Source organism: Pezoporus flaviventris, unplaced genomic scaffold (genome assembly GCF_033815535.1).
Source record: "Pezoporus flaviventris isolate CSIRO_AGI_PZ_B2104156 unplaced genomic scaffold, CSIRO_AGI_Pfla_v1 ptg000081l, whole genome shotgun sequence".
In the NCBI taxonomy this organism is placed as follows: Eukaryota; Metazoa; Chordata; class Aves; order Psittaciformes; family Psittacidae; genus Pezoporus; species Pezoporus flaviventris.
In genome coordinates this window covers 3,337,470-3,355,736 of record NW_026892629.1, presented here as the reverse complement: position 1 = coordinate 3,355,736, position 18,267 = coordinate 3,337,470, and the positions used below count along the sequence as shown (strand labels likewise).

General features: G+C 38.5%; 1 protein-coding gene across 3 annotated transcripts in view; it reads right to left on the bottom strand.

Annotated features, from left to right (window-relative positions):
* SAMD3 (sterile alpha motif domain containing 3) overlaps positions 1-18,043 on the bottom strand; it is a 37,288-nt gene extending 19,245 nt beyond the window's left edge. For all 3 annotated transcript variants that reach the window (XM_061475004.1, XM_061475005.1, XM_061475006.1), the window contains exons 1-6: positions 17,813-18,043; positions 17,616-17,721; positions 16,715-16,904; positions 13,094-13,204; positions 3,507-3,692; positions 3,113-3,197 (exon numbers count right to left, since the gene is read on the bottom strand). In XM_061475004.1, coding sequence (XP_061330988.1) covers positions 3,113-3,197; positions 3,507-3,692; positions 13,094-13,204; positions 16,715-16,904; positions 17,616-17,694 — 651 coding nt within the window. In that variant the 5' untranslated portion in view covers positions 17,695-17,721; positions 17,813-18,043. The remainder of the gene's footprint in view (positions 1-3,112; positions 3,198-3,506; positions 3,693-13,093; positions 13,205-16,714; positions 16,905-17,615; positions 17,722-17,812) is intronic.
* Positions 18,044-18,267: the final 224 nt, after the last annotated feature.

Here is an 18,267-nt window from a genome sequence, read left to right as displayed (position 1 = left end):
GAAAATCCTGCTTGCTATCTGCCTGAACCATTAAGATTCCTAAATATGTTTACAGTTCTGTCCTATGCCTTTGCATCTTGATGTAAATACCCCAAAATGACATGCCTAGCAACCTTTATTTAGAAAATTGTTATTTTAAAGCTGTTAAAAAGCAGGCAAACAAAAACCTTAGATTAATGCTTCTCTGAAGTGTTCAACAGGTGTTAAATTATTTTAAAACATGATCATCCCAGAATATATTAGCAGCTGACAATATAAATGTCCCCTTAGTTGAGTTTTACATAGTTTTTTTCCTTTGAAAACTTTTGTTTGGCTAGAAGACATTTTTGCTTATTCTTCCACAAGACAGAATATGCTGACACCTATGCAGAGCTTTAAATATCCCTCAAAGTTCAAAACATTCATCTGTTTCATCCTCTCACCCTCAGATAAAATAAGAGTTCTAACTAAATCTATTTCTGTACTAGGATTCTCATAAGATTAGACAAGTCCCTTCTCACATACCTATGTCATGAATGAGACTGTGAGCACATACGTTTATGGGGTTATACTAGTGGGTAACGTGTCTTCTAAAAGAGATGCCTTTGTAATCATATTTTAGCTGATACCTTTATTTTCTGTGAATTACACACACACACACACACTCAAAAAACCCCAAACAACCCACCCAAAGCTCCCCAGGAAGGTTTACAATGCTTGTAAGGGAGCAGAAGGATTAGTCTGTGTCTATCTGACATAGGAGGGAAAGGATTACACGCAGATTAAAAGCAGTAATTTACGAGTGAATAATCTTTTTGCATGCAGCAGTTACATAAATAAGGCATGTCAGTCAGCACAGGCATCCTGGGCTTCACCGGTGTCACGGCACCCCTTGGCAGCCCCAAGCTCAAGGGAGCTGCTTACGCAAAGCCCACTGGCAAGCTGTGTGGGTGGGAGAGCCCTCTCTTTTCTTCCTCATGCAACATAAATTCTTTAAACCGCACAATTTTCAACACGTTGTCTGAAATGAAATGAAATAAGGGCAGTGACTGTTTCCAAAGGGTTGGTTGTAACCCACGTAAAAAGGATAAATACAAATAAAATAGTATCTTGAGGGTGGTCAATTATTATATTTTATTATTATTTTATTTTTCTTATATACTTTCAATGTACTATTAAAAAATTGTTATAATGTCTAATTATTATAAATAAACAAGTTTAAGGCACTCAAAACCTCTCAATAAGCAATATTTTACATCTTACAAGACCTGTGAATCAATACTGTTATCAGGACCAGAAAGCCGTGGGTCTTAAGAGTCCCGTGCAAGCCTGGGGCAATTTTGAAAGAAAAGCCTACAAAAACTTTGCTTTTTTCAGCTGTTGAAAACTCTTTTCTGAGAAAAGATGAAGAAATGGTGGTTAGCCAATTTGGCTGCTGTTGTTCATTTGTTTCTTAAAAGCATACGAATTCAGTTTTACTGCAAGCCTCATGGTGAGTAGCTCTGGAAACGTTGTAGGGTTTGTTTTAAGCTATTTTTCTTGTCACACACAACTATCTCTGATCAAGAAAAAAGAAGTATTTATAGCCTTTATGATCATGAAGGAAGAACAAAATGTCTAACAGTATGGCAAATAAAAATAGCAATTCATTCTCACCCCCTCCTCTAAACTTAAGTATACAGACACCATACACCTTTTTTCGTACCTCAACCAAGGCAACAGAGAGGGGCCAACTTAGAAGCATTAGACTAGCAATATTGAGAATTGCTAATTCCAGCTTCCTTGCTTACTTACGGTGGTTCCTTCCAGATATGCTTTCTAGTAAGCATGAGAGAAATATCAAAATATAAAGAACAACAACTTGGAAGTCCCTGCCAGCACCAGCTCTGGGATCAATCTGGAAAATGGTGAGCCCTTATAACAAGGGAATTATAAGTAGTTTCACCCCCTCTATGGTCCTGCTGCAAATAAAGCCCTTTGAAAGCCTGGCTTAAAAATATTTTTTAAAAGTTAAAGGCTGTAAAAAGGTCTTTGGACCTGACCCGAATGTCATTGCAGCTCCCCTTCACAAAGGGAGACAGATGAAGCCTTAGCATGACCCAGGACCGTGGCCAAGGACCCCCACTGGTGTATTCAGACTGGCATCCTGATCAAAAATAAGGGTGGACTGTTGTGCTCTCATCCTTCTGTTCCCTTCCTCCTCGCTAAGATGTGCTTGTTTTCTTTAGTCCCTTCCCTCCTCCACTGCCTGTACTCAGGGGAGAACTAGAATAGCCACCCCTTAATCCTCCCTTTTTTTTTTTTGTTTTATTTTCAAAATTATTTATTCGGCTTTCTGCAGTAACTGCACACAAGAGATATATTTATATACATTTAAAGCTAACAGTCTCCACTGAGTCTCACAAGCTTTTACAAGATGCTATAAAAGAATCACATGGCAAAGCAATGACGTGAAGTCAAAAGGTGAATACTGTCCTCTGAGACCACAGATATGTACCAGAGTTCACAAGAGTGAAAAAAAGTAGTTCAAATTTAAGTCATCTCCTTCCACTGCTTTATTTTCTGTCCCCACTGAGCTCACAACCAGTGTTTTCAAATAATTATTTTTCTTTTAAATTAGGCCTAGATTCCAGACATACTTAAACCTCTGGTATTACTACACACTGTAGCTAGATATCTAACACACAAGCGATCATAGTAAATTGCAAGAGCCTCAGTCATATTAGTCCTCATGCAATTTCCTAAAGACTCAGCTTCTTTGTTTATGAACAAAAATAAGTCGCATTTACTTAAATTTATCTTTTTGGAAAAATCAATCCAGCAAAAAAATGGTACCCAACAAGCAACCAGGGGTTTCATGTACAGGTCTGCATGATCTCACAGTGGCCTTGAGGAATGGATATACCTGGATTAATTTTTAATTAAAATCGTGAAAGAAGAATGTAATATGCCAAACATCTTAAAGTAAAGCTTACAGCTCTGAATAGAGCCAGTACATAAGAACTCAATATTGATTTCCTCTGATGTAGGTTATTTTCTTGTGATTATGTGGAAAAAAAACCCAAACAAATAAATAGAAAAACCCAAACAAAGCCTGTACTTTTCAAGATGTAATACTCTTTACAATACTTACAAAGCCATTCCCATCTTCATCAAGGAAGGGATATGCCTGCAGCAGAGCATTGACAACTATGTTATATTGCTGACTGGTTGGATACCTGTGCAAACAAGACAGAGATGTAAAAGGAATAGTTGGTATTCTAGACAGTACCAGACACTGTCTAGAGTCTATACTGAGCTACATTAAATTGACTATTTCTCAGACTGTTGATTCCCCTCCAAATAACAAGGGGAATAGCCTTAAGTTCTGCATGAAATCTTCCTGTTGGCTTCAACAAGTTTCAGGCCCTTAGTCTCCTCTATTTAAGCAAGCTTATTAAAAAGAATGGTTTTACATCCATTTGAAAAAATTTGTTTCTGCAGCCAATAGGTAATACCCCCAAATAAATCTAACAATGTTTACTCACAGTGATCCATCTAGGTATTTTGTCATGTCTGCTTGTAAAAATTCAATGATTCTTATTCTCATACTGTGATCAGGGCATTTTTTTTCTGCTAATATGCACTTAACATCATAAGGGAAGTCCGGCAAAGCATAAGAACTTGTCCACTGCAACGTCTTGTATCTTGTAAAAAATGATTTCAGATTCTTTCTGTAAAGGAAAAAGATTATATCATCATGATCACATCCTTCTCCTATGGGAATGCAGACAGGCAAATAAAATACAAGCAAAAACTCAACACAAAGGAAAGTTGTTGCTATAGAAATTCAGATCTTCCTCTCTTGGTTTCTACATAAAGAATATCTACAGAAGCTGCAATCAATATGGGATTAAAACCAGATGTCAAATGTGAAATGTTATAATCAGCAGATACTAGAAGGTTGCCACTATCTGAAAGCAAAAGGCAGAGCAGAGGAAGCCACTGGGGACTTGCTACTGTTGCAAATTACTTTATCTATCTGTCCTCATTTATAAGTTTTCTACCAGTTCTGCTAACTTACTAGCAAGAGTAAGATGAACAGCTTAATTGAATAAAATATTATCCATGTCATTAGCTAAGACTGTCCTCCCGAAGGGGAAAGCAAGGAAGGAATGAAAGCAATTACCATCAGCACGTGGCTGGAAATAAAGCAGGCTAGACCCTTAAGTACCTGCAGCTCCTCTCCCAAGACCACCATCAACACTGTCTACAGATGTCACACCCCAGCTGGGGTGAGCCTTAGGCAGGATATCACCACTGGTTACCCAAACGCTTCCCACCTCCAGAAAGCCTGCCAAACCCTAATTCTGAAGGAACAGAGGGAAAAATAAAGATAAATTGAGGTGGAAGTCAATCAAGAGCCACCTTGAATCAAGATAGAATGGTCCTGGCAGCCTTAAACGGCTTTCCAGTCATAATGGTCCAGACAACAAAGAAATCTCACATGAGAAGTACCAAAGACAACTAAAAAGTCCTGTTACGTAGGTAGCATCACTACATTTTATGTTTAATTAAAATGCAGAAAGCAATTTGGAAAAAATAGTAGATTTTTTAAAAGAATTTTAAAAATAAAATAGTATCATTACAGATGAAAAATGTAGATGCTTACATGGTCTATCTAAATTAATCATTTGTAGTCCCTTTCTATTCACTAAGGAAACAAACACCACTGAAGGATGGCAGAACAACCAAAGACATCTAAATCAGACCAGATGTTCTCTCTTATATATTTCCCTCTGCTAATGATGAAGGAAATTAAGATAGGTACTAAAGTTGTTGAAATATGTGTGGTATATGCCTCAAGTTAAGAATTACCCACTTGGGGGATATAAGGGAAACCTCCCACACAAACACTTGTGGCTGGACTAGGTGTGCTCTGGTGTCCCTTCCAAGCTATACTAGATTTTGAGTCTATGAAAGTTATGGAGGGAAACACTGCTAAATTTCACCCAGTCAACATACATAAGTTTTCATTCCTTAAATAAATAAATGAAGGTCTCTATTGTAGCCTGTAAGCGAGAGCTAGGTATATAAATAAGAGCTGTGAACAGTTTTTTAGCAAGGCCTTCACTGAAAGGTTTTGCTATCCAGACTCTTTCGGGTAAGGATGTTAAAAACAAACAACAACCAACATCCAACAAGAAAAGCAACAAAAACCGTGGAAGCCAGTATCTTTAAGCTGGCAAAATGAACTGCAATACCAATGAATGAGCATTTGCAATAGATTTTTTTACAAGTTTGAAAAACTACTATATAGCTGGGAGGCAACTCATTTTGGGCCAGTTACAACCTTAGTATCTTCTTGAGTGGATTAGACTGTGACTTTCAACCTCGTTGACCTGGTTATGCTGCCACAACAACTTGGCATCTTTTAATGTAACTTGCAGGTTAGCAAAAGCTCTGCAGATGTGACACAACTGCACCAAACCCAGCACTATGGCAAATTGCTATGCAGTGCAGACAGTTAAAAAAAAAGTCAACCCAAAAGAAACCTCATCTAATCCTCACAGTTATATTCACAGTAGTAGCAGTACTCACAGCACTACCACTTCCCCATGTAAAACAGGTACAAAATAGTCAGGGCTGCTGTCTCTGCAAGCTCTCCAGATTGTATGGGACACAGATGATTAACAGTAGATGCAAACTGCAGTGAACTTCTAATAGTACTTTGCAGCCTCAAAAGAAGGAAAAGCTGTGCAAGAGTGACAACGTATCCACATAGACACATTCATGTCCTTATTTGGTGATAAACTAATACACAAATGGGAAATTATAACCCAGCCCAGATTCTGAAGTCACTTGGAAATCCCTCCTATGCAAATAAAGTGCAGATGTTCAGTGTAGCATCGAGGAGCAATGTAGCCTATAAGTTTGAATCCTGTATTTTCACCAACTTTACTGATGAAAGTGATGTAGCAGACAGGCTGCAAATTACTACATGCTCTTCAACATGATATATCATTTAGTTCAAAGATGAACAGAAGTTTAAGTATTTGGTAATTTGTATCTGAGCAGCACTGAAATTCCTTTTGTTGCTAACATCAGTGAAGCTGCCCCTTTTTGAGAAGGCAGTTCATATTTTAGCAGGTTCAGTTCAGGCAAACTGAACTATACCCAGTTACTTGAAGAAATAAAGGTTTCTTGCAGTTGGGATAGCTAACAGCCAGGGAAGCATGTGAACTCTCCCCTCTGCCAGTCCCTTCACATTTAGCAGAACAATAAATATGCTCCAAATTCCATTTCACTTCAGCTTTACCCAATACAAAAGACTTCATTTCTGTCCAAATAAAATCCAAAAATTCCTTTAGTCTCCACAGTGCAAGAGATTAAATATTTTTCTAGGTTTGCTGGAATCATTGCTGTTTGGGAGGCATGTTAAATATGTGCAGTAATATTTTACAGTGAAATAGAAGTTTATTTGAAAAGAGACACCACTCTACACTACATCCCCAGAAAAGCTTGCATGCAAATTTGTTTAACTAAAAGAAGAGTTCAGTTAAACTGTACATGCACTGGGATTTACGAACATAGCCAAGACCTTCTGTGATTGTGAAGAACAGATTACAACAGTTGGAGATTTAGGTACAAGCATACATAGCCTGTTTCTAACCAACCCTTCCTGGTCTTTCAGCTGACCTGAGACAGACATAAGATCCAAATCCCCAAATGCAAATTACCACTTTTTTTTTTTATTTACCTCTCAGTTCTGGAGACTTTTGATGCGGTAACTAAATCTGATGGCTAGCTCCAGCTGAATGTCAGCCCCCTCTCTCTCACTGCCATATGTCTCTACCCCTTTCTTATTGGTACTGGGAAGCCTCTAACCTTGTGGCAAGTTACTTCAAGAAGCTACAAGTGAAAGAGCTCTTAATTTTTCCTCTCAGTTTAGTTTTCTTACAGTTTAGGTTCCCAAAATGTCTCCCCATGAGGCAAGAGAAAGCAAACAAAGCAAGATTTATGTTTAACTGCAATATGGAACTGCATGCTAAGAATCATCTCCTCAGCAAGGCCACAACTAGTCACAGAGCTGTTGACCCCTCAGCTTTTGTAGATGACCATTTTACTTACTGTGCTAGGTCACATCACTGTTTCACACAACTGTTTCTTCCTCTGGCTCCATTACATTGCTCACGCACAACATATTTACCAAGACAAAAAAGTGTAAAGTAACATAATTTTGAGAGGAGCCATTTGGCTCCCTCAGCTGGGAAAAAAAAAAAAAACAACCAAACAAAAAACCCAAAACAACAACAACAAAAAAAAACCCACCAAAAAACCCAAAACAACCACCCCCCAAAGTCCCTACCTATTTGAATTGTATAATCCCTGGCATCCCCAGTCCCAAGGTTTCAGACTTCACTGGAGAGCAGTGAGTGGACACATCACCATGGTCTCCAAGCTCACTGTCCTGTGCAACAAGGACTGTCCTAGCTGTAACAAGGCAGTAAAAATAATCTTGGTGTCAGTATAGACAGCGATAGCAGTGCAAAGTGTAGTAGGGTCCTAGAAACAAGATCATAATTAGACTTTGTCAATTTTAAGCTACTTGAGCATACTGGTAAGAAGGATCAGTTTGCTATATCTTTTCAGTTCATTTAGGAATAAAAGTGACTTAAAAGCTAACTGAGCACATGCATACACGTGCTGTGCGCAACTAGCTTTTATATTACCTGCTTTATGAAGTTCACGAGTCTAAAGCACCCATTACTACACTCACATCAGCTCAGGCCCCAGTTAATCAGAAGACATCACAGCTCAGCAGAACTTTGCTGACATCAGCGGGTTCCCATGTTCAGTTCATCCAGATAAAACTCAGCACATGAGTGAAGCCTCAATGGGCTTCGCAGGTTAAGGCCTAACCTTTCATGTGTCTACACCACACAGCAGCAAGAGACTCCTGTCTGAATATTTATCGGATAGAAAAAAGCCTATGTCTACAAAGTCAAGAAAAAACAGAAGAGAAAACATGGAACTTGCAGATGTGAAGGAAAGGAGAAGTCTGCAGCTGTAGAAAATGTTCCATTTCCCCAACTCATATATAATATGTTTTCAACTTTATGACAATGTTTAAGGCTGTAAATGTTATTTCATCAAAAGGAAAAGATTATGACAATGAAATATCAAAAAAAAAAACCCTCTTTTCCCCCTCTTAATAGCGGGATAAAATAGTGTTCCCTTTTTCTATTCACACTTCTGAGATCAGTGTCTGAAAGTTTCTTACGCCTTTTTCTTCATGTGCTTCATTGCCATCCCTACTTTCCAGGACAAACGCACAGTTTCCCAGTTACTCCCTAGAGCTTGGGACTAGTAGTCTACTAGTGCTTGATGAGGTCTTTTAATTTTCCAGTTCCCACCAAACGTGTGGCCAGGTATCTTTTAGACTGAACAAGGAGTTATCTGCAGCAGTGTTAGCTCCAGGTAAGCTAGGATGCAGGAGCAAAGAGACACACCATAGCTGCCTATTTCTCAGAGCAGCTCCCGTTTCAGTTTGTCCTGCAGTACTCTTGCAATAGAAACCGTCACATTCAGGACAAGCACAAAGTTCCAGACAAAATTAATCAGCTTAAAAAACACAGTTGGAGAGATGCAGACACAACCTTCTTCTAGAGGGAGTCAAGATTTTTTGACAGTTTCCATTCTGAGGAGCTGCGTCATATAAGTGAAGGCTCTGCACTTCCATCTCATGCAAGGGCAGCAGCTGTAGGTTACAGACAGGGGGAGATAAAACACTCCTTGGGGAATCTGATTGACAGAACTGCCAGCTAAATCAGGCTATTTTAAAGAAACAGGGTTTATTTGCATTCACCCATGTAAGATGCGTTATACTGCATCCAAATAACTTCTTTTTGTTTGTTTGTTTTAATGATTTTGCTAAACCTAAACAGCACAATACAATTAGTATTTCCTGAAAGTCATCTGTAAGACTGGTGTGGAAAAAAAACCCAAAAGCGAAACACCCCACAAAAAACAAACATTGTCAAAGACTAAACATAGGGGTGGGGTTCTGGCTTCTTTTCATGTCAATGTGAACTAATTGAATAAAAATCATCACATCTACTAGAAATAATTCTGTTAGATCAGCAATAAAATTTCTATATAGAAGCTAGGAAACTCTGCAGTTATATATATATGTACAAAGGCATGGTGAAGCTGAGATTATTTTTTTTTTTTGTATACATACATATAAAAGCAATAATTGTTCTTTTCTGTAAGGGAAACAAAATCATCAGAAATAGTGAACCAAGTGACAATTTCTCAAGCTAGCTGCTCTTTTTTATTTATTTATTTTTCCTTTCTTCTTTTTAAAGCACACTTCAGAAGCACCTACACAGTAGTCTCTGCAGTGGCCTTTAATTAGACCAAACTAGAAGCAAGACTGCCCTAGCTAAGGAGTCATACGGCATTGTCACTGTGGCTCCATGCTGTGCCCACCTCCAGTCCCTACCAGTGGGTTTTTCATTGTAGCAGGAAAGCCACCTGCATAGAGGAAATGGATGAACAACAGCTGGCAAGCATACATACATGGCTGTCTTGGACATAAGTCTGTTTTCAACTACATCTTCCAATTCATCATCCTTGCTATCAGCTCAAATTTAGGCAGACATCAGCGCCAATATACTGTTAATGCTGCTAATGGCTTTATTGGTATATGAACACTTAGTAGGCCCAGGTTTAGCTGGGCACTGACTATATCTCCCAAACTCACAGCAAACAGAAAAACTCAAGGCTGTCAGGGCTGGCTAAAACACCTGTTATCCTGCTTGTGCACATCAGCCTTCTCTGAGCAAATTACTGCAAGGCATTCAAACAGTAAATCTGTTACACAACACTCAAGAGTTACAGAACACATTTTTACAGACAGAATATATGTACAAATAAAGCTGTATCAGGACATCACTCTTGAAGGAAACAGTCAGACTGTTATATTGGAAACAGTGAAAAGAGGATACATTAGGGATGTCATTTGATAAACATCTTGAGGAAAGGCAGACAGAATGCATAAACCAACCAATAAAAGGTTAGTTTTTCACAGAACTATCAGGTATTTACAAGTAATGACAGCCTCTGTCTTAGCAACAAGATAAACACCAGGCTGCCAGGAGACATCAAACTGCTGATGCTCTGATACAGAAAAGCAGGTATAGGGGAAGCATATTTATTGAATCATCCTCTGTAGCTATTTTATTATCTTCACAGAAAAGCACTGCTTCAAGATTAATCTTCCTGGGAGACTGACAAAAAGACAGACTATTTTTACTTCCGTAATTGCTAGCAGTTATCTCACAGAAGTAACCTGCAAACCTCATCTGCTTCCACATATGCACAATTTCAATGCAAAAGAAATGAAATTATAAAATTGCTGCTTCGACTGGCACTCTATTTTTGTGTTTTATCAATCTTCCTTGACTTTTGTAATATTTAGTAATAAAGAGTGTATTTAACACAGCTGTTAGGACTACCTCCACAGGAAACACAGAGACACTTTTAGCCAGTTCACAGTGCTAATAATCTAGAAAAGCACCCATGAAGTCATTTCAAGCAAAAACTGTGACACTTATTGAAGCTATAGTTGCATGGGTGTTTTCTGGGGAAAAAACCCAAACAAAAACCCATCCCAACTTCTAAGCTCTTTTATAGATGAAATGAATGAGAAAACAGAAGCTACAAATGTAACACTGTCTGGATATCGATCATTTGAACTGTACATTTAAACCATCCCTACTGAATGAAACTAACCCCTGACAGAACTCACTCTAGAAGAGCTTATATGAACTGCTCTACTGCCATATAGCCAGGGGGAACAAACACTCACTAAGGAAGAGTGGGAGCCGTCATTGTTCTTAGCTGCTCTTCCAAATCTGTTTCTCAACAGTGAGGCCAAGTACCTACCCTCTTTCTTACTTGGAATGACAGTCCAGAGTGTTTTCTTTGTAAAACCACCTCCCTATATTACTACATTTTCCCTTTCCCCATAAGTTAAGATGAGAGACTAGGGGAAAGAAGCAAAAGCACAGACATTTAAACATTACAAATTTAAATTAAGGGAAGAAATCCATTATCTGATTTAACAGAAATATCAAGTAACATTATATCAAAATGCAATAAATAGACACCCTTAATGTGATGTGAAAAATCACTCTTCACCACCGCACATAAATCCATAAACTGGAACTTGAGTGAAAAAACAAACCAACCAACCTAGCTTTCAAAGTATATTAGCAGAGCAGACAGCAAGGTTACTTTTATACTCCAGACTAAGAATCTATCATTATATTCTAGTCGAAGCAACTTTTTCTGCTCCCATGATCAAATTTCTAAAACATCTTCTTCAGCCCTTCACAACCTGCTTATACGTGGCATAATCCCCTCAAGCATATAAAACATTACGTTTTCCATTAGTTGTTGAAAATGCCGTGAGTGGGTACTTTAGGGAAAGGCAAGCAGGAAGGAGGGGGGAGGTGTGTGCGAAAAATCAAACCTAAACTCTATAATATTGTGTTTGTCAGTGTGGGTCAAGTCACAAACATAGATAAAACAGCATTCACATCTAAAACCAGTATTTAGCTTGGGATGAACCTAGTTCAGCAGTTAATGATGCAAGGGCTCTTCAATTCCATCCTCAGTCTTAGTCAGTTAAAGAGCTGCTTCTGAGAAAGACATTTGCCAGCTTCTCATCTGACCTTTAAAGATAAGCCCTCATAAAATTTACTCAGGTCTCCAAGACTACAGATCATCACAGCTGCACTGACTTTCAGGGCATCTACTACTTCACCGAGAAGGGGCACTTCATTTACAGCAGCAGACTTCCCTCCTCCTCTGCTTCCATACCCCAAAGTGAAATGGCACTGCTCTTCTGCAGTCCCTTTCCCTTAAGGGGCCATTATAGGCCTTTGAAAGTTCTGTACTGACAACATTTGCTGAGAACATTTCCTAAAGCCATTCTATTCTGGGTTTCACTGATTCATATAACTCATTTAAAACTCTTTATACAGCACAAAGCCAATTACACATCATTAATTAAAAATAAGTATCCTTTAGTAGCACAGGCTGAAATCCATCATTACAAGATCATATTAATGGTTTATTCCAACGGTTTTAGTGATTCGGGTTTGCTTCTTTTATAACAATGCTGGCAGGATCTTTAGGTTTTGAGGTCTTTGTTTTGTTCTTTTGAAGCTCGTCGCACGACTTCATTTTAAAACCATTAACTATGATTCACTAAGCTCTCTACTCTGTTCCCAGACAGCCTTATCCCCAACTCCTTGTTACTTTTTTAAAGTTATAAAAATAGACTTCTTTTTTGCAAGAAGACCTTCCCTTATATCAGTATAGTGAACATATCAGTCAAACCGGGTGGGGGGGGGGGGGGGGGGGAGGGGGGGGATGATGATAGCAGGAGTGGAAATTATAGAAGGTGGGAACATGGGGGAATAACTAAGCTTCACAAACAAGAAAACGGTTGCCTTGAAAGAGGAATGGGGCTCTTCCAATACTAAGTGCCCATCTCAAAGGGGAAAAGAGCATGTAGGAAAAAAAAGGGGGGAAAGAAACCACCCCCAGCACTTCATCTCACCTCCAGTTTTTAGGGAGCCTCATTTTGATACCCAAGGAAAATGAGCATACAAGTGCAATTGCCTTGCTTATCTTCCCAAGTGCTATATTTAAGATGACTCAAGTGTGAATATTTTTATAGCCATATTCCACTCTGTAATGATTAATTTACCAGATTGCTGTTGAAGACACATCTGCAAAAAAGGCTTTTTAAAAACTAGACAAAAACAAACCTATAAATTACCCTCTGCATAAGGTAACATATGAGACAGTGAGCAAGGGCTGAGGATGGGGGGGGGGGGGCAGAAAAAATACTATTAGACTATTTAATTCAGTAAGATCTTAATAAATTCCTGCTTCTGCTGTTTTCTAAATATACCTGGATATACTTGAACCTCTCCTCCAATAATTAGGATAATTTTTATGAAAAATTATCTCTTTAGTCTTAACAAAGAAAGAAGTGCTTATGTGGGTTTTGAAAGGTAACAAAGATTTAGTAAATGCATTATAAATGACTCACTTTTGCTTTAGCACTCTGTGATCAATTAGTCCTTCTTCCCTTTCAGTTGAGCACAGATGTTTTTTCTGCTCTACAGGACCAGAAGAATTTAACATTTGTCTGTCAGTAACCCTGAAAGAATGAATAAATAAATTATTTAAATAAATACATATTTAATATTAATTATTATTAATTTATTTAATAAATAAATATTTTCATTGCCACATTTTGAGCAACTTATAGAAGAAGATATTTTAGGTTTCTAAAATACTAGTGGCAGAAATAGAAAAGGAGAGAAATTAACATACTTATTGAACAGTTATGATTTTATGTGATGCAGATATCTCTTAATCAGCCTTTCAGTTCAATTATCAGACTCTGAGAAGTTAAAAGGAAAATTGTTAATAATATTCTGTAGTGTAGTAATCACTACACTGATACAAAACCCAAGAAAATAAACCTTCTCAGAGCTGCAGGATAACTGCCATCTTCATAACCTGGCATCTCTGGGAATAACTAAACATTACAATATGCAAGGAGAGGGGTGAAAGAGTGATTTACATGGTATTATAAGGCAGTTTCTATTCAACTAGAACTTTGAAGTGTTGTTTCTTCCGGAGTTTAAGTAAGTCCATATTAAACCTTCAAGTCAGCCTCATTTTTCCATCTATTTCTTCTCCTTTTGTTGGTAGAAGCAAACATCAGCATTTTTACCCTGCACTGGGGGAAAGGCAGAGCTAAGATAGGGGCTATTGTTATGCTGCCAAGAATTCATAGCTGTCATCAGCCATCTGGGGAGGGGGGGATGATATAGCTTTCTTTCTGAACCTCATCTCCTCAGAACCTCCCAACTTCAAAGATGCTTTATAAACTGTTCCAGCCTCAGCTGCTCTCACACATGAAAGATTACTATTGGAAGCCACAGGCTTTTCACAAATCAATATTTTTCAGCTTTCTAGTTAAAAAAAAAAATCCAGTATGTTCTCTATGTTGGTTTTAGAAACAATCAATCTTGAATTGGAAAAGATCTTGCTATTACCTGGTAACATCTACGGGCAAGCTCCTCATATGCACATAAACACAGTTTCTATTGCATGACCCAGAACACTTCCACTTACTAGAGAGACACAAGACAGATGTTTCTTCTATGCCCTAATCCAAACTGCTGGAGAGGCAAGTCACATTTGGTGTCCTTTCACAAGTCTGCTACTTCCACACAGAAAGTGTTCACCTACCATACTCAAAACTCCATGCCAGCCAATGACTTCTGTTTCTAGAAGAAAGGTGAGGTGAGCACAATTCGCATGCAGTTAGAAGACATGTTAAGGACAGCAGGATAAAGAAGTGACTAGCCCGGGGTGCACCAACAAGTACTGGAGATAGCATCCATGTAAGAAATGTGACAGGGACCAAGACTGCAATTCAGCCTAACATAACTGGGCAACAAAGGAAATGTGAGTTCACTTCTCATATATTGTGGATCCATTAATTTTGTGTTTTGTTGTATATTCTGTTCCTCTGTGTCAAAGCAGCATACCAAGAAAAAAAATAAAAGCTACTTTAAAACAGTGCCTCATACACTTTCTTCTAGTCATGAGTCCTTGAATTAGGTCAAAATGAATTATTCTTACGAGAGTTTGTACAAGATGTACCAGACAAAATAGTTTCTAACTACATCACAAACACAAGCACTCCCGAGTTAAGAAATGAGAGTTAGAGCCATCTGCGTATGAGGATACAGCCTATAAAAAAATACTGGGTTTACCACAGGAGCTTTTGCATCACTCTATACTGCAAGCTGCATAGAATATCATGATTTTTTATTCATCCAAAAATACATGACTCAATGCATTTCTTAAACTTGCTTGAGTTTTATTCTACTGTTCTTGACTCTGACACAGAAAATATTTCAGAAACAGCAGCTTATTTACTTTACTTCCCAATAAACAGAAGAATACCAGCAACTTCTTTTCCAGGCAAGACCTCTAGGTAAGACAGATTTTAAGGTATATTCTATTATATTCACCAATAGTTGAGAATTTCAGCATTTTATTTTTTGGAGTCTGCAGAACTTCACAGAAAAGGTGTGCCTTCACACTGCTGCAGCTCTACGCCCTTTGTGAGACAGTAAGGCCTGATTTAGAGGAGCTGAGAAGTACACAGGAAACAGTCACATCTGAGATACAGTCTAGTCAAATTTTTCTGACAGTCAAGAATAAAATCTAAATATTCAGAGCAGCATTCGCACTGCCTTAAACAGAAGGACAGGTTTTCTTCTGACTCTCACTGCTGAAATCACTATGCATCTACCACCCTTCTCATGAAGTACAGGGCCCACATACAGCAGTCTTCACAACAGACACTTGCTCTACCTCCAAAGAGGAGGCTTCCTGTAAATCAAGTGAGGCAAGACCCTGGAGCAGGGAAACAAGACTGGCTGTGATTGCATACTTCAGGTCTCTGATAAATCATACATGCGGTAACATCATATTCTTCCTGTACCCTCTTTCCCTCTAATGATGCAGGACAATTTACCCAAGGGGTTTCGTAAATATAAGGACAAGAGGATGTATCATGTGAGCAAGTTAAGTTATGCTCACGAGTGCAATTTGCCTGGAAATAACCCAGTTATCCTTTACCATGCTTTGGTTTGCACCACAGAGTCATCTCAGAATGCACAAACTGGACTCCTTTAGGATCAAGCCAAATGCAACAAAGAATGCTCTACAGATCTATTCCTACTTGGCTACAACTGTGTACTAATACAGGCTTAGAGCTAGAGTCCTTCCCTCAAAAAAGGGCATTTTGCATCCATGACAAGACATTCTCTGCTGTCAGAATTCTTTGGCTTAGAAGAGAGCACTCAGAGCTCAGCATGTCTCTCTTCAGCCAATACATCAGAAAAAAAATAATCCTGCAAGATTTACAATAGATCAGAATGAAGGTGTGGGATAGGGGAGAAACCAGTCAACCTACCTACCCCAAAACCCCCAACCAACCCACACCAAAACACATAACCAAAAAACCCCTCAAAACCCAACCACAAAACCACCAACCTCTGCCCCCACGAAAGAAATCACAGACAAGAAAGAAATTAAAAAAAAAAAAAAAAAAGCCAGAACATGCCCAGTTAAGACAATCTCTGTGGAATTTTATTTCTAAAAATCTATCTAGTTCCACACGGTGGGATCATTAAATGCTTACACCTAGAGCAAATTCAGAGCTTTTTTGGAGAGACTGTGTTTAAATACCCATGACACAAATACCATCTCTGGCTAAATCGCGATTTTACCCCCAGACTTGCAAATATTTAGAACTGCTTCACAACCTTAATATCACAAATACAGAAAGTTTTAGCTATAGTTGAAGCTTGACGATGCTTCATCCAAATGCAAACTAGGTCCTAGAACTGGAAATGAAGAGCAGCTTTAATTAATGGTGTTGTTCAGGAATGCTGCTGCCCTGTTTAAAACCACAAAGTGACAACCTTTTTTTGCATTTCACATGTTGTTAGAGATATTCAAAGTACAAAAATCAGCTACATATTAGAGCTGAAGAGCTAGTAAATGTGAGTTTTAAAGTGTTACAAAAAGAATACAGCTGTACCCAAACTGATACTTTCTGTGCCATATATGAACTCACCCACTAATTACTTCTGGAAATTTTTGAGAAGCTGTTTCAGAATCATATGTAAGGGATTTTAGACCACTTTTTTGTTGCTGATATTTATTGATCATGTCCATCAGCACTGCCTGGTGCCCAATCTTCTTCACCAGCTGCTGCACCATACGATCATTAAGAGCCAGAAGAGCTGCTCCACTTACTTCTTCTTCTGCAAAGGGAATTAAAGAATTTCTGAAAAATAACTTTACAGTTACAGTAACTTCTATATGCCTAAAAACATCATGACAGGTCAGAGGCAAGGCTGCTTTCTACTCCTGATGGTCTTCAATTGTTAAAAAGCTGGTTTAGATACTGTCCTTTTCCTAGCAGCACCAGGAGTCCCAATCACTGGCCAGATGCTTTCCCCTGACAAAAAGCCAAAAAACAGAGCGCTATTTTAATGCTTTAAATCAGGCCTTGCTTAGACCACAGCAGACTGTTACTTGATTAAGGAAGAAAAGCAAATTTTCTTTGAAGAAAACACATAAAAAATAGCCTGTTGACATAACAGACAGTCATGTACTCTTTTGTAGATCGCTTATATACTCAGACATAAAACATTTACACAGTACAGTTGCATTATCTCAAAAGATAAATACGATATAAAATAGGCCTTTTTAAGCTGGCAGCTTGATTTGAGGTGTACCTATTTACATTCAGGCTTAATCTCATCCCCCAGGATTTCTCAGAGAGTTTGCACACCTATTTTGATTTATCATATCTACGTTAGTCATAATTAACTTCTGTAAGTCTGAAGCTAATACATACATACACATGCCGCCCCCCCCCCCCCCGAAAAAAAGAAAAGGTAGGCAGTACCAATTTAAAGGCACAGAAAGAAATACTAAACAAACCCCACACAAACAACAAAAATTCTTACCCCGAAACTTAGGAACTAGTTCACCTAAATTTCTTTGTCTCAACCAGGTGCAGACTTGATCAACCGACCAATTTTCCATCTTCAGGTGTTGCAATGCAAAATTTCACTATGAAATGAAAAGAAAGGATTATTTTTATGCCAAGCTCCAACATTTCATACGGAAAAAAAATGTACTTAGCAAATAATGTTACACTTACATGCTCTGAATAAAACCAGCACAAAATAATCCAACTAATGCCTGCTACAAGTGGCAGTCTCCCTGGATCCTTTTCTTCACCTCCTCTCCCTTCCTTGCTTTCCCTCTGTTTTAAAAGACAGTCTCATTTCTTGTAAAATACGACCTGCTCCAGTACCATTAACACCCAGGTTTCCACACAGAGGAGAGTAAAGGTGTGAAATTCACCACCACCACGCTCCTCAGGAAACGGCTGACATTTTACGGAGAGAAAAAAAAAACAAACCACCCCACCATCAGATAAGATTCTATCACACATATGTTTAGAGTCAATCAAGCACCTTAACCCTTTCAGTACCACCAAGCAGGTACTCAGGCAAATACTTAACCCTCAATTACCAGCAATTAGGAGCAATAAAGCTCCTGGAAAATGTAGGGGAGGGAGCAGCTCCTCCTGTTAGTCCTGTCTTTGAGGCT